This window comes from Brachycentrus maculatus, unplaced genomic scaffold (genome assembly GCF_059751285.1).
Source record: "Brachycentrus maculatus isolate JH-2025_06_01 unplaced genomic scaffold, ASM5975128v1 h1tg000711l, whole genome shotgun sequence".
NCBI classification, from domain to species: Eukaryota; Metazoa; Arthropoda; class Insecta; order Trichoptera; family Brachycentridae; genus Brachycentrus; species Brachycentrus maculatus.
The window spans coordinates 646,260-664,148 of record NW_028281442.1 but is presented as its reverse complement, the minus strand read 5'-3'; the positions used below and the strand labels follow the sequence as shown (position 1 = coordinate 664,148).

General features: G+C 34.0%; 1 protein-coding gene across 1 annotated transcript in view; it reads left to right on the top strand.

Moving 5' to 3' along the window:
• Positions 1-1,697: 1,697 nt before the first annotated feature.
• LOC148300476 (palmitoleoyl-protein carboxylesterase NOTUM-like) overlaps positions 1,698-17,889 on the top strand; it is a 79,887-nt gene continuing 63,695 nt past the window's right edge. The window contains exon 1 of the mRNA XM_088274730.1: positions 1,698-1,826. Within this exon, the coding sequence (XP_088130856.1) occupies positions 1,764-1,826 (63 nt within the window). The 5' untranslated portion in view covers positions 1,698-1,763. The remainder of the gene's footprint in view (positions 1,827-17,889) is intronic.

The following is a 17,889-nucleotide window of genomic DNA, read 5'->3' as shown; positions in this document are numbered from 1 at the left end:
ATGTTTATATAATTACTCATGAGGGTAGAATAGCGTAGAATGTTACGCCTGTAAAGTGGTCACTTAGCCAGCCAATGACAGGCCATAAGCCCTTCCACGTTCTTCTTCTGTTTTGAGAGAAATGTAAAATTATCATTTCCTAGTCAAAATTTCATAATGTTCTTATATGTAATTACCATCATAAATTCTTTTCAATTTGTGTATGTCGACGTTTGTCGGCTGCCCTGTGAGGCTCTCTTAGCGTCCCAAAAAGGCGACAGTAACGCTGTTTGCTCTGCTTATCCCTTCGGAGATGCGTGCGCCGATTCGGGGTCCTTTGAAGACCCGGGCGACCGCTATCGCAGCCCAATCGCAGCCAGTAAATACGCTTTATACATTTTGGATGTGGCGGCTTTCGGCCCTCAACCCTGCGCTGGCACGCGGCGGAAATTACAAAACGATAAAGAGGGGGGTCCGAAAAATTCGGCACTTAATCATGCCCGTTTTGATATTTTTACGCGCATCAATCTTTTTTGAGGATATTGAATGGAAGCGAAGAAGGGCTAAGAGGCACTTAAAGCAAAAAAAAAAATATATTAAAAAATATTGATCGTAGATCCGAGAAATTTCCCATATCACGTGTGGTTTTCAGTATGTAACTAACTAACTAACTAACTAACCATCACGCCGCTTCCCCGCAGGGGTAGGCAGAGAGAATAGAACGCCACACCACCCTGTCTTTACAAACATTCTTCGCCTCTTCCACGTTCATGCATATCCTCATACATGTTACTCCTAACCTGACCACATTCAAGTATTTGGCATACCTGATCGTGCCATGTTTTTCTCGGTCTTCATCTGCTCCTTTTTTCAGTTACATTCGCTTCATAAATTTGTTTTTCCGTTCTTTCCGCACTCATTCGTTCTACATGTCCAAACCATCTCAACACACGTTTCTTAATTTTATCTATAATGCTTATCTCCCTCCTTATTTCACTATTCGCACATCTATCATATTTGCTTTGCTATCATGAATGCTTTGCATTCCTTCCTTATTTCACTATTCGCACATCTATCATACATCGTTTTGGCACACATTCTTCTGAGTGAATCTAATTCTAAATTTTAGAGTTGGGTCTTTGGGACATTGAAGGTTGAAGAGAGGGTAGGAGCTGTTTCTTATTTTTATTTATTCATTATTTTTGGGTATTTATTAAGTAAATCTTATATTTGAATTGGATACATTTTACCACAAAGTAACTTAATTGATTGTCGTTATAAAAATGGACATAGCCTCCTTGTATTTTCAGGCGTTATTCTTATATACTGCAGTGAGAATAGCCCAAATGATTTAATAATTCGACACTTACTTTGAAACACCATCTACCGGCGATTATCGGAACTAAGAGCCTTCCGATTCGGCCGCCAGGGCACCGCCACACTCTGTATACTGTATGCCCCATCGCCCAAAGGTTTCACAGCTTGCTGTTGAATGCCGACTGCCTTCCACTAAGTCTTTTACTGCATTTAGTGCTGTTTGGCATGCTTCGAGGGAGAGACGGACCACGGCGGCTCCTGCTCCAACGGAATCGAATGTCATACTTCGAGATCCAAAACAAAAAGTCGACCGATAATCGATTTTCGAATCCGCACGGCTGTCAAAAACGGGCGGGAAAGTTTCGCGCGTTTTTGAAGTATTTTTCAACGAACCTACCGACTCATGTTCTGTGCTTTAGTTTATTTTTAAGCTGTTTTTTATATGTTTTTCATTTAAAGTTATCAAAATGTTCTGTGATAACTCAAAGTTATATTTTGCTCCTGGCAAGGATTGTATAAGAATTCTCGACGTAAGTACCTACCTATTTATTACTCTAAATATTTTCTCTCTACTATAACACTGTTCTAACTCAAAAAAGACAACTTATTGTTTTTTTAATATTACACTTATTTTTCGTCGTATTTCTACCTTTTAAATAAATGGCAAAAACAATACAATTTGAAGTTGTAACAATCCAAAAGTAAATGTGGAAAAATAAGATATTTCTTTAATAAAAAATTAGATAAAAAAAAATTTATTTTCAACAAAATTTACTTCAATGCAAGGTGCATCTGTTTTTAAGGCTGGTTCATATTGGTGCATAGGACACTGCTTGTATTTGATGCAATTTCAATCATGTACTAGATGCAGAACGTGTTATCAATCTTAGGTTCTTTATATGCATACTCGTAACCAATCTAGGAAAATATAGTTACTACCGCGTACTTTTATTTCGCCTCAGCTGAAAATCGAATCCTAGACTTTGTATATGATAGACAAGCATGCTTACAACAACAGTTATAATAATACAATTTCATAAAACAAGACAAAACAAAGTTATAGTTATTTCATATAACCTTTATTTTAACACTCTCTTTATCATTCATCTTCCACTTTGTGTAATACCACTTAATAACTTTACTTCACAACCGCTGGTTTCGGAAAAATCGTTCCCTCATCAGGTCACCTATAGACAGATGTTTATGACAATATGACCTGATGATGGAATGGTGATTTCGAAACCGATAGTCGTGAAGTTTTTAAGTGGTATTACACAAGTGGAAGAATGATTAGGAGAGTATTAAATTATCATACCACAAAGTTAATAATGCTTTTACAAACCAAAATATAGCCTCTGTTTTGCTTAATTATGAGATTTTTTACGGTCTAAGGACATAGTTGACCTCATATTTTATCACAAAAATGTATTAATGGATTCAGTAATATGTATTATCCATATTTAAAGTTAAATTACTAATTGCGATCGAATAAAAAATAACGACGTCTTTTAAATAATTTTTTACTGAATTCGGTTTATGGATTCGATTATTTACAGCTAATCACACTATTTAGTGCACAAATTTGATTGCAAATTACGTCAATCTAGCGCATGATATATCGCTCACTCCTCTCAACAACGTCATATATAAAAAATCGTCAAATTTCAGTTGTGCATGTTTTCTGAATGCCCAGAAAATGTACTATATCCCAGCAAAAGCGGCATATTTTTAACTTAATATTTTCCCGCTACAGGGCAGAAAGTGTTGTTTTGCATTTTGAAGGAAAGGTTTTTTATTTTTTTTAAATAAACTAAATATTTTTCGTATGGAGAAAAAACATTCAGGTTTTTCCTAAAAGGATCTGTTGCACAGTAAAAGGTGCAATAAATGGCTTGATATTTATTTTTTAATACATCTTATAGTATTTTCAAACTTTAAAAACGATCTCCTAAAAAATCAAGTTTTTTTATTTATGACGTTGTTGAAAGGATTGAGCGATATTTGACTTCCATAACATAAGCTTGAAACAAAAATAAATCGAGAATAAATAACGAATCTTATTTTAATATAATAACCTAATAATTACCAGTTAGTAATGAGGCACAAATTTACAAATACTGGATTTTACTACTCTTCAAGCCATTATATCAAAAACAACAAGTTGTAGAAATCTCAACAAAGATGAAGAAGTTTGTTGAGATGCTTATATGCAAGCCTAGACAGGCCTTATGACCTGTTATTGGCTGGTTTAAGGGATTACCTTACACACTTTGAAGCATTCATCATTCTACCGATGATTGACAAATATGCTACTTTTATTTTGTACTCGTATGTTTCAAGTGACAGAAACATATAGATTTTTTTTTATATTGTGAATTATATATAACATATGTGTATTTTGATTAATTAAAAGGTTTAACTTATATTGAGCTAAATTATTTTACAATATAGTCATAATACAAAATAGATGCTAACAAATGTCAGCATCTATGTTTTAAAAATGTTACCTTAAGCACTGACCTTCACATATGCATGTGAGGTTATTTTTTAAACCATCCAGTGACAGGCCATAATCCCAGTAAATGGTTAGATTTCTAAACATCTTCTTTTATGTTGAGATAACAATTAAAACATAGGTAGAATGGTGAATGTTGCACGTGTATAACGTGATCACTTAACCAACCTATGACAGGTCATAAACCCTGTAAATATCCAGGGATCTATATTTTTTTTATCTTTGTAGAGATGCCAATAAAATGATGAATATAGGTTTAATATGAATTTAATTAAGTTGATTTGCTAAAATCGCTAAAAATAATAAAATTTAGAATTTTTTTAAAGTGACTCTGAAATTTAGCTACGGCTTATGCAACACCGCTTACCATGGCCCTACTCCGGCTTCACCTTTATTAGTTTTATAGCCTATGCCTACTCGTACGAAGAATAATTGAAAAGATTAGGTAGAGTTCTTAACGGTGGTAAGGACAAGTGGAGCGAATGGATAACGAGAGAATGACTGAGAAAATATATGTGGCGAATGTGAGGGAAAACAGAACGAGGATGACTGAAAAAGACTTGGCACGATCAGATCACTCAGAACCTTAAATCTGGCGCTGTCAAAAGTCTGCGTAATCGGAGGGCATGTATGACTAGATGTATGTATGTGAAGGAGGCGAGGAGTGTATGTCAGGACAGAAGATTGTGGCGTTCCATCCTCTCTGCCTACCCCTGCGGGGAAACGGCGTCTTGGTAGTAGTAGTAGTAATAGTAGTATATATGGCTCTGTCGGCAAAACAGTAGCATCAAAAGACATAATAATTATTACGTTCAATCAACCTGGTTTTGATGTCCGTCAACGTGCGCAGATGCGTCAATCCAAAGATTAGTTAAAACGGAGAAATCTGCCTTGAATAATTATCGGAGGCGGTATTTAAATCTGAGGAATAAAAATTATAGGTCTATTCAAATAAAATAATTATTCAATCGGGTGGATTTAAATATTTGAATTTTAATTCTTACAAGCGCCATCCGTATGAAAATTTCTTAATTGTTACTCTTGTATAATTTGGGATTCGGCGGCGTTCTGAATCACATCAAAGGAGGTTAAAAATAAACAAGAAAATGTTTCAGATTTTTGTTAATTAAAGTGGCATTTTTGCACGAATACAGGAAAATATTTCAAATGCCTTAGATTTATAACGAACTATTGATACTTATGTTACAATCGATGTCAGTGGTATCTAAATTATATTAGAAGTTACAAATAAACAAGAAAATGTTTCAGATTTTTGTTAATTTTTGTGGCATTTTGCACGAAAACAGGAAATAATTAAAATGCCATATTTTCAAAACAAACTATTTATACTCACATAACAGTCGATGTCAGTGGTATCTAAATTATATCAGAAGTTACAAATAAACAAGAAAATGTTTCAGATTTTTGTTAATTTTTGTGGCATTTTGCACGAAAACAGGAAATAATTAAAATGCCATATTTTCAAAACAAACTATTTATACTCACATAACAGTCGATGTCAGTGGTATCTAAATTATATTAGAAGTTACAAATAAACAAGAAAATGTTTCAGATTTTTGTTAATTCATGTGGCATTTTGCACGAAAACAGGAAATAATTAAAATGCCATATTTTCAAAACAAACTATTTATACTCACATAACAATCGATGTCAGTGGTATCTAAATTATATCAGAAGTTACAAATAAACAAGAAAATGTTTCAGATTTTTGTTAATTAAAGTGGCATTTTTGCACGAATACAGGAAAATATTTCAAATGCCTTAGATTTATAACGAACTATTGATACTTACGTTACAATCGATGTCAGTGGTACCTAAATTATATCAGAAATTACAAATAAACAAGAAAATGTTTCAGATTTTTGTTAATTAATGTGGCATTTTGCACGAAAACAGTAAAATAATTAAAATGCCATAGATTTTTTAACAAACTATTGATACTTATATTACAATCGATATCAGTGGTATCTAAATTATATCAGAAGTTACAAATAAACAAGAAAATGTTTCAGATTTTTGTTAATTAATGTGGCATTTTGCACGAAAACAGTAAAATAATTAAAATGCCGTAGATTTTTTAACAAACTATTGATACATATATTATAATCGATGTCAGTGGTATCTAAATTATAACAGAAGTTACAAATAAACATGAAAATGTTTCAGATTTTTATATAATTTTTTGACATCTCATCAAAGATGAAGAAGAATATGGATGTCTGGGCATTTACGGGGCTGACGACCGTCATAGGCTGGTTTAATTTAATCACTTTACACACGTGTAACATTCACCAATTCTACCTATTATTGACAACCACTCTACTCAAATTCTTGGAAGTTCTATATATATTAACCAATGTTATAGAAACCTTGTTCTTGAATCTATTGGTGAGATGTAAAGAAGCTTTTTATTAAGCAGAAACTCTTGTATGTGAGGTCCGAATTCTGGATTACAATCACACACATGAGAAACGCCAGAAAATACCATTTTAATTTTTATTATTTAAACTTATAATTATACCAGATAATTTGAAGTAAAAGACACGTGATAGAAGTAAAAGAACTTCTTAAAAAAATACACAACGCATGGTACCTCAATGTTTATGTATAGCATCCAACGCGTACATCTACGACGCGCGCATATGCGACAATTTGTAATTCTATCGCTTTGTATCGGTAAACATCGTGATTTTGTCCACCTTTATATGTAGTGGTCAGCGCGTTTGGCCACCATGCTGGAGGTCCCGGGTTCGATTCCTGGGGGGGTCAAAATAGATACGGGTGAATTTCACTCTCATATTTATTTCATATCACCCTGGACTGGTACAAGAAGCGTAGGGTTGGTCACCTTGATTCATGAAATTAACGATCAAGTTAACAAACACTGCGTCACTACGATACAGTGCCCTATGCACCATTGGGTGCGGATAAGGGTTAAAAAAACATCTTGATGGTTAGTAAGTTTTTTTCATGATAATCGCAATACTATTTTTTGTATGCAAAGAAAAACATATGGGATTTAATTCAAGGTCTAAAAGGGGTAATTACACCCTGACAAAGTATATTTTGTATTTTAAAAGCATTGTTAACTTTGTGGTTAAGTAATATAACACTCTCCTTATCATTCGTCGTTAAAAAAGTGGTATTAAACAAAGTGAACGATGAATGATAAGGAGAGTCTTAATATAGTACTCTGTTATTGGTTTTCGGCCGGTAGTGTATACGTATCTTACGATACTCAAATACTACGTACTATCAACACACTCCACGGTATAATTTTATATACTCGTAGAGTGTATAAGCAAAGAATCATTTGAGAATGTTAATCTTACTACTAAATAATGTTTACTTGCTGCCAAATACCGTAAGGCGCCAGAAAAGAGACCTGCGAACAAGAAATTTGCGCACACGAACAAAAAGGATGATTCATCCACTAGGGTTGTTATACTACAAGATTGATGCAATTTGGCAATTTTACTTGTTGCCATCGCTTTCTCTGGATTCAGGGATTGTCTGGTCGGGTCTGTAAAAGTGAATAAGTGCGCAGGCGCAGAACGGCATGATCAAAGGGCGCGAAAATGAAACAAAAAGGAAGTTAGACCAGAATTACGAAATAACACTCTTCTCCGTAGGGATAGTTTTATAATGTGTCTCAATCTGTATGGCACAGTTTTTCAAAGCGACACATTTGTACCCTTTTTTAACCCGTAAGCTGCGGATCGCATGCATAGTCGTTTTTCAACTTTACGTACTTATATCAACACCTATGGATAATTTTTTGCACTTAAATTTGGTTCGAGGCATGGATAAATTAGTTCTCTTTGATTTATTGTCATAAAATATCAAAATTATTTTAATTTAGTGTCAACTTTATCGTGAATACTTCCGGTGGGGTCGTGCTCCGCAGATACGACAGCCGCGTCTTCTATACAGTCGCCATACTTTAGGCCGCGAGTCCGTAAATGTTAATTTTTTTGTGTAAATACATCATAAAAACATAAAAAGTAAAGTGCATTGTGTACTGTGAACATCTATGATGGATATCCGAAAGTTTCACTACAAAAAATAGGCAAAAATATGCTTTTTTGTCAAAAATATTGTAATGTAAAATAATCCAGCACGGGACGGAAATTTTGACACTCGAAATCGAGCAGATTAGAGGTTAAGATGGGAATTGCATTCATTAATAATAATAATAAATTTGGATAACTTATATAGCGCCATTTTCGTAAAATAATACCTCAAGGGCGCTTCACTGTGAATGAATTGGGGAAAACATTACAAATGTGTTTTTAGTATTTTTCTAAAGATCATCTCACACTCACTATTTCTAACCATTGGTGGAAGAGCATTCCACGCCGTCGGTCCTGCAACAGCAAAGGCATGCTCGCCAAATTTAGTGCGTTGGTTGCGAGCTGGTAAGATCACTTTGCCCATTGCAGATGTTGTAGCCGATCGTGCGTGAGACGTCTATCAACCAATTCATCTGGAATACACAGCTCCTTAAGATACTTTGGAGCCATATTACTTACCTTGGTTATTATGTACAAGGTTTATAGATCATTAAGTGGATTTTTGTTTCTTCTAGCTAAATAAAGATGTTTTATTTCAATCTGTGTTAGGAACAGGAGGGATAATCTCTAGTTTGGGGTTCTCAGCATTTGCTCATTGCTGGGAGGAAACCACGTAACCTATCAGCGGAAGCTAAACTGGCAGTACACACAAACAGAGTCCTGGTTCCAACTCTAATGTATGGAAGTGAAACATTGAGTTAGCAAAAGAAGGATGAAAGTAGACTGAATGCAGTCGAAATGCGATCTCTCAGAAGAATGTGCGACAAAACGATGTATGATAGATGTTCGAATAGTGAAATAAGGAAGGAATGCAAAGCTGAGACAAGCATTATCGATAAAATTAAGAAAGGTGTGTTGAGATGGTTTGGACATGTAGAACGAATGAGTGAGGAAAGAACGGTAAAACAAATTTATGAGGCGAATGTTATTGGAAAAAGGAGCAGAGGACGACCTAGGAAAACATGGCACAATCAGGTATGTCAAATACTTGAAAGCGGCCGGGTCAGGAGTCGTTATAATCGTCGGGTATGTATGAAGAGATGCGTGAATGTAGAAGAGGCAAAGAATATTTGCAAAGACAGAGTGACGTGGCGTTCTATTCTCTCTGCCTACCCCTGCGGAGAAGCGCCATAATGGTTAGGTTAATAAGTTAGAAACCACATTAAACTCCTTATGAAATGGCGGACTGTTGACTGTCATCAGCAGACCTTCCGTTCCACTAGAAGTGGGTTCAGCATTTTGTGTCCTAGCTTGGTTTGTGGTACCAATGTCCCTCACTATTTTTATCATGTGTGATACTAACATTTGTCCCCTTATATAACATCCACTCTTAATTCTTTTTTATAACCCGTAATCTCTATTTTAGAGGATTGTCTCCGAGTAAGATGGTAGGGAAAGGAAAGGTACATGTAGAAAATAAATTAAAAACACCCAGACCAATTGAAAATGAATACATATTTCTTTTCTTTTTTTATTAAGTATATGTAATTTTTTGGTACTGTTTTGTATTGCATTTGGGGATTTTAAAATTATTTTCAATCTATCATATTACTTACAGCATCTAAAATATCACACATAGAAATTATGAAGATGAGTTTTTTTTATTTGATTTATATCAATGTTAATACAAGCGCCAAGCGCCTTTGAGGCAGTATTTTACGAAAATAGCGATATATAAATTATCGTAAGTTATTATTATTTCATTAATTGATTCGGCAGTCACTTTGTGGTCAAATTTATCCATTTTTTATTTAAGTTTTACTTAGTAAATACCACCATGTTTAATAAGTAAAACTTAAATGATCGTTTACACATGTAGGAAAGGTTATCAGCCCTCCGCTTCAGGTACCAGTCCAGGGTTATATTGAATAAATATTTGAGTGAAAAAATCAAGATATAAAAGAAGATAACACTGCGTTTACATGATGCAGTGCCCTATGCACCATTAGGGTGCGGGTAAGGGTTTAAAAAAAATATATTTTATTTTGATTGAAATAAAAATAAAGCTAAGGATTGTCCACCCCTGGGCGCAATGTGTCGGGCAGGTGGGGCGGCGTCGGTAGCTTTGATCTCCGGCCCGGGTCACGTGGTTGCTGCGTGCCGCGCGCTACACGCTTCCTCAAACTGTACCACAGCATCTCGCGAACCGCTGGTCGACAACCGTCGGCGTCGGCACCTCGACCGGAAATAAAATATAGCTGCATATTTAACTAACTAACCATCACGCCGCTTCCCCGCAGGGGTAGGCAGAGATAATCGAACGCCACACCACTCTGTCTTTGCAAACATTCTTTGCCTCTTCTACATTCATGCATCTCCTCATACATACCCGACGATTATTACGACTCCTGACCCGGCCGCTTTCAAGTATTCGACATACCTGATTGTGCCAAGTTTTCCTAGGTCGTCCTCTGCTTCTTTTTCCAACTACATTCGCCTCATAAATTTGTTTAACCGTTTTTTTTTCACTCATACGTTCCACATGTCCAAACCATCTCAACACACCTTTCTTAATTTTATCGATAATGCTTATCTCAGCCTTACATTCTTTCCTTATTTCATCATTCGAACATCTATCAAACATCAATATATTATACAATATTTTATCCATGTACATAATACGCAAGGAAAATTTTCTCAGGCAACTAATAAATTTAAAAATAAAAATAATATATAAGTATATCTTCATGTTTATTTTGATTTTAAGTACGCGGGATACTCGGCTGTCCAAACTTAAAACACAGTAAGGGACATTTTTTGTAGTAGGTTTTTTTTGCATTTTTGGACGTAGAATCTACTTAGTCCGGAAATGTAAAAAAAACGTACTACAAAAAAAATGTCCCTTACTGTGTTTTGAGTTTGGACAGCCGTACTGTACGTTCATAAATCATGGTGAACAAAAAAATATTGTTTTAATTGGACTAGTATAGAAAATAATAAGAGAGTAATCTGTCAAATTATCACTTTTTCTTGTGGAATTTTTGTTGTAAGATCAAATGCAAACTAGATTTATGAATTTTTTGGGTTATCCTTTAAAAATAAAGGTTGATAATAGTAACAGTAATAATAATAATTAACTAAAATCGTTATAATAACCCTGTACTCATAAACAATATTCTATTTTCTTTTGTTTGTTAAAAAAATATTTGTAAATTATCTGAATAATCTCGTCACTAAAGCGCAGGACTGATAACCTTGACTTAATGTAATAACGGTCAACTTAATATTGCTCTATCGATTAATTGCAGTGCCTTGTGCATCATTTGTTGCGGAAAAGGCTAAGAAGACGTGGTGTAAGTAACACCAAAAATATAAGACCACTTTTGAGCCAATTTTTTGTTTGCATTTACAACTATTGGTGAGAACATGTGTAGTTCTCAAAACCAGTCGTGTTCACATTAATAAACTCAAAACTGGTCCAATACAATTGTTTTACAGGGATTAATTATGTGTCATAAATTCATATTTTTACGTTTTTTTTCAAATCTAAATTAAATTATATAAGTTTTTGCACTCCTTAACAATTTATAAGTAATTAAATTTGAATAAACGTTAAAAAATATATTTAAAAATTTGAGTTTTCAGTCTGCCTGGAACGCATTATCGTATTTTACATTAATTTGTATGGGAAAAAAATGTTTCGCTTAACGAGTAAGATGCTGGAACGAATTAAAATCGTTATGAGAGGTTTCACTGTATTTCTATATTTAAACTTGGTGAGGCGTATTCTTTTCACCGTGATCCGGGCTTGAACGTGTAACCTTTGAAGTGAGCCGACTGAAAAGTTTAAACCAATTTCTCTGTCGATGCAAATGACACTGTACACTGTACACTATTCACCGTATAACTGTAGGCAATTACACGTAGCTTCACGTTGGCTTATAACACCTTGAAGAACGAAATACAATTTAAAATGTATTTTTTTAACTAACTAACTAACCATCACGCCGCTTCCCCGTAGGGGTAGGCAGAGAGAATAGAACGCCACACCACTCTATCTTTGCAAACATTTTTAGCCTCTTCCACGTTCATGCATCTCTTCATACATACCTGCCGATTGTAACGACTCCTAACCTGACCACTTCAAGTATTTGGCATACCTGATCGTGCCATGTTTTTCTCGGTCTTCTTCTTCGCTTAATTTTATGTATTTTTATTTAATATATTATATTTTTATTTATTATATATATTGTATTATGTATTTTAATTATCATGTTTTTTTTTGCTTTTAAATTTCTTTTAATTGCTTTTTCTATTACAACTTTTTTTTCAAAGGACTTTTAAATTTTTATACAAAGGATATATGGAAGTCTGGATATTCACTGGACATATAACCTGTCATTGGCTGTGATTCTGATTCAATGTTGATATTGGTAGTCGAATTTTTACTTTGATATTCGAATTTTAACATTATGTATTTGAATTTTTATTTCGATATTCGAATTATAGCATTAATTATTTGAATTTTCGCCTTTATATTCGAATTTCAAATTTTAGTATTCGAATTTTTAATTTGATATTCGAATTTCAAGATTGATATTCGATTGTTTTTTATTTTAGTACCACTGCGTCACGCCCAATAAAACGGCCCATTGATAAAATGTGTAACGTTAAATTTGTGGTGCGCGTTGTATTGGAGTATGTTATCAAATATATCAGTTTAATTTATTTCACCAACTACGAGTTAGATCAAAGAATAGTTCCGCTATTGAGATGAATTCCATCTCCCAGGTGACTCATGGACTTGTTATGTGTTTACGGTAAGGTGAAGTTACCCATTACCGCAACCTCCAATACGTTTTGACTCCCATTATCGACCCATTTTATTTTGATACTTATTTTCGACATTTCCAATCCCATATTATATGATAGCAGTCAACTTATTTTGACTGTTATGTTTCAAAGTATTTTCATTTTTTCAAATTATTGTGTAATTGTATCGAATATCTAATAACGATTCGAAATTCAAATTATAATTTTTGGTTAGTGTCGCAGACTCTTGAGTCAGAATTTCTGGGTTCGAACCCACTCTATGACAAAATGATACATTTTTTTCTTCATACTACTCAAATTCCGTAATATGTTTCGATTGATACCTTCTTTCACATGCTAGTCCTCAGTACCTACCATATATTGTTGAACTGAGCATTTTTTTAATTAGCAAATAATTTTATGAAATGTAGGTATATAAGACTCTTCCAGAATTATTGTATGTACCAGACAACGCTTAGAAACACCATTTCCATTTTTAAAACTTATATTTTCATGAAATCGTATAACAGGTCGTAAGCCCTGTAAATACCCAGACTTCCATAGTCATTTTAAATAACTCCTAACAGAACAAACCCGCATACGTAAACAATTTTTTGGACACACTTGAAATATTGCATTAATATACAATTAAAAACTAAAATTAAAAAAATAATATTACATAATGCCTTTGTATAAAATATTGTCAAATAACGAATCGACTAAAAATATTATCAAATTCTACTCGTTTTTTTATTATTTAAAATAAAGGAGCATGGCATTACTTAAATTTAAAAAAATCTTATTTATTTAAACCTTTACCCTCACGCAATGGTACATAGGGAACTGCATCAAAATAACGCAAATTGATCGTTTATTATATGAAGGTAGGATGATCAGGTACCGGTCCAGGATGAAAAAAACTCATATTTATTGGAAACCTCCCCCCCTGGGGATCGAACCCGGTACCTCTAGTATGGGTACCAAAAGTGCTAACCAATACTCTACGAAGGTGGTCGAACGTCTACTTTAGATACAGAATACTAAATGTTCTCATAAAAAATTAAAAACCATAAAAAAATCCAGTAGTGATTGTGTCTTTTAGATCAGTGTCCGTCGATGGTTGCTTCTCGTTAGTAGGGACAAGGTAGAAAGTGAATTAATTAGAGTCCGGTGTAATTATTTTATTGTAAAACCTTTATACTGAAAATCGTTATTGTATCTATTGTATGTAATGTATAAAATCTAATAATATAAAAAAATAAACAAATAATAATAAAAATTAAAATTGTATTAACATGTAAGTATTTCGGCTCAACACAGGCCATGCCTAAAGAACCGTAATACATAAAGTTAAAAAATAAATGTATGTATCTATGAAATAAATAAATGAATAATGCTTCGATAATAGGACTGGTTACCTTACTCCAATTCGTATAGGATTATTGTTTCTGCTGGGTTCCGCTGGCGCTGACGTAGCGCTGTAAACAGCTTCTACGGACCTATTCCAGACACAGAATCTACTTCCATACTCTAACACAATAACACCTTCAAGCCTCGACTCTTCATGTTAACCGGGAAACTGGATTTTCACTTTAAATCGGACCCCTTACACATCAAATATGACGTTTTATTGTATTTTATAAAATAATAAAAATATATATATATATATATATACATATTAAAATTACATATTACGACATATTATTATCCGCCTCCGTAGTGTAATGGTTAGCGTGTTTAGCTACCGTGCTGTATGTCCCGGGTTCGATTCCCAGAGGGAGGTGAAAATAAGTATTAATGATTTTACATTTTTTGTCCGCCTCCGTAGTGTAATGGTCAGCATGCTCGCCTACCGTTCTGGAGGTCCCGGGTTTGATTCCCAGGGGGGTTTTATAAATATAAGTGATTTTTTCACTCTAATATTTATTCAATATTACACTGGACTGGTACCTGAAGTGGAGGGCTGATCACCTTTCCTTCATGTGTAATCGATCGAGATAACACTGCGTTTATATGAAGCAGTGCCCTATGCACCATTGGGGTGCGGTAAGGGATTTATTATTTATTATATGATTTTACATTATTATATTTAATTAATATTTCCCTGAAGCGCAGGAGTAATCACCTTACCTTCATTCAAGTAACGATCAAGATAACACTGCTTAAATACGATGCAATGCCTTATGCACCATTGGGTGGGAGTATAGATAACAAAAAGTACTACATGTACCGTAAATGTGAATACTTGCCCACATCTTTTATTCTTAAGACTAGCAAGTGCGTAAGTCGTCAAGTTGGCAAGCCTGCGCGGCGCGCTGTCATAGTTTGTGCGCGCGATGTGTAGTTAAGTTTTCAGACAATTATTTTACATCGTGTAAACACATCAAAGGGATTAAATAATGTATATTGAAAAATTAAAGGTATAATAAAACAAACAAAAAATGTGTGACTTTGGTATTACTGTTATTTATTTACTAATGAAATTAAAATAAATATTTTTTATTGACTATTTTAAACACTTATTAGATTTATTGTAGAAAGATAAATTTTAAATAATAAAGATACATTAAAACAGATAAAACTATGTAAGACTTTTATATTCTTATTCAGGTATTTATTTTTGTACATTTACTCATATAAATTATAAAAAATCATAATTTTATTAATAATTTTATTCGAAATCCAGGGGACTAATTAATTCTGTCGGGTTGTGGTCCCGTGGTTAGTGTCGCGGACTCTTAAGTCAGAGTTTCTCGGTTCGAATCCACTCTACCACAAGTTGATACCTATGTCTAATAATGAGCCGCTTAGGCTCACAGAAATAGTATTAAATTGAAATATTTGTGTAAATAATAAAAACACAAATATTTCTGTTTTAATAAAAAAATTAAATAAATAAAAAGATACAGTAAAACAAGGCAAAATATGCGATTAATGCGTTTTATTATATTATATATTTTCTTCATCAATTTTCTAAAGCCAAGGAATCAAATAATACATCAAAAAATAAAAGGAACAATAAAAACAATAAAATTAAAAAGTGATTTTTTTAAATTCTTGTCAAGTCTTGAATTCACTAGAGACATCTATGGTGAGATGAAAGAAGTTTTTTATAAAGCAGAAACTCTTACATTTGTATGTGAGGTCCGGATCCTGGATTAAATTCATATACTCGAGAAACGCTAAAAAATATCCATTTCATTTTTTATTAATCTTTGATTTTTAAGAAGCTATTTTTACACTTTGACATCTCAACATAGACGAAGAATATGAAAGTCTGAGAAACAACTATTTATTATTTTTTTTTCTTCTAAGATTGAAAGATTAAATAGTGTATTCTGTTGCATGCAAAAAACGGTCATACGAAGGTTTTAAAAAATAAAATATAAAAAACATTCCACTTTATTTTTTTAATCTCTTTTTAAACATCCAAATGCCTCACGTACTCCGTAATGCTTTGATATTTGAAAAGAAATCACGTATTTTTTATCGCATGACGTTAAGGTATAAGCGTGGTATCTACATCTACCAGCATACCTAATCAAATTGTTCTTCAAACCACAAAGAAGCCACGTACCTAGTTAGTAACTGCAGAGCCGGCCTCGGAATTTCCGAATTCGGCAGCATTTACAGGACTCCTGTAAAATAGAAATGCTTGAAATTCTTTTACAGACTACTTGTGTATTATTACATTTTTACCTTACTTATGTATGAACATGTAGGATACAGTTTGTATGTATGTATGTCTGAACTGGTAAATATACTAGGATAATACGACAAAAAAAAAGACATAGAAAGGAGAGTGAATGCTGGGAACAGAGTGAATGGTGCACTAAAATCAGTTTTAGCAAATAAAAATCTATCAGCGGAAGCTAAACTGGCAGTACACAATGGAGTTCTGGTTCCAACCCTTATGTATGGAAGCGAAGCATGGAGTTGGCAAAAGAAGGATGAAAGCAGACTGAATGCAGTCGAAATGCGATCCCTCAGACGAATGTGTGGCAAAACGATGTTTGATAGATGTTCGAATGATGAAATAAGGAAAAAATGTAAGGCTGAGATAAGCATTATCGATAAAATTAAGAAAGGTGTGTTGAGATGGTTTGGACATGTGGAGCGTATGAGTGAAGAAAGAACGGTTAAACAAATTTATGGAGCGAATGTAGTTGGAAAAAGAAGCAGAGGACGACCGAGGAGAACTTGGCACAATCAGGTATGTCAAATACTTGAAAGAGGCCGGGTCAGGAGTCGTAATAATCGTCGGGTATGTATGAGGAGATGCATGAATGTAGAAGAGGCAAAGAATGTTTGTAAAGACAGAGTGGTGTGGCGTTCGATTCTCTCTGCCTACCCCTGCGGGGAAGCGGCGTGATGGTTAGTTAGTTAGTTAGTTAGAAAATAAGAAAATTTAAAAAATGAGAGAATATAAAAAAAAACATAAGGTAAAATATATACTACATATATATCTTTCCATAAAGTATTTTTTCACATCATTTATTTTGGATCCACGAATGGGTTCTTTGTTATATATATCAGGCAGCTGGTTAATTTGGGTATATGCAATATATTTTAAGGACCTTACTCCAAATTTAGTAGTGTTTATCGGCTCCACGTGTATTTTGTTATGTCCTCGTATATTATAATTATGAATTTCTTTGTGAAAAATCGGTATGGTATTGCTGTGGTATTGGTATACAACATTAGTAAAAATGTAAACGATCGCTTGTTCAAAATCTTAACTAACTAACTAACCATCACGCCGCTTCCCCGCAGGGGTAGGCAGAGAGAATCGAACGCCACACCACTCTGTCTTTGCAAACATTCTTTGCCTCTTCTACATTCATGCATCTCCTCATACATACCCGACGATTATTACGACTCCTGACCCGGCCGCTTTCAAGTATTTGACATACCTGATTGTGCCAAGTTTTCCTCGGTCGTCCTCTGCTTCTTTTTCCAACTACATTTGCTCCATAAATTTGTTTAACCGTTCTTTCTTCACTCATACGCTCCACATGTCCAAACCATCTCAACACACCTTTCTTAATTTTATCGATAATGCTTATCTCAGCCTTACATTTTTTCCTTATTTCATCATTCGAACATCTATCAAACATCGTTTTGCCACACATTCGTCTGAGGGATCGCATTTCGACTGCATTCAGTCTGCTTTCATCCTTCTTTTGCCAACTCCATGCTTCGCTTCCATACATAAGGGTTGGAACCAGAACT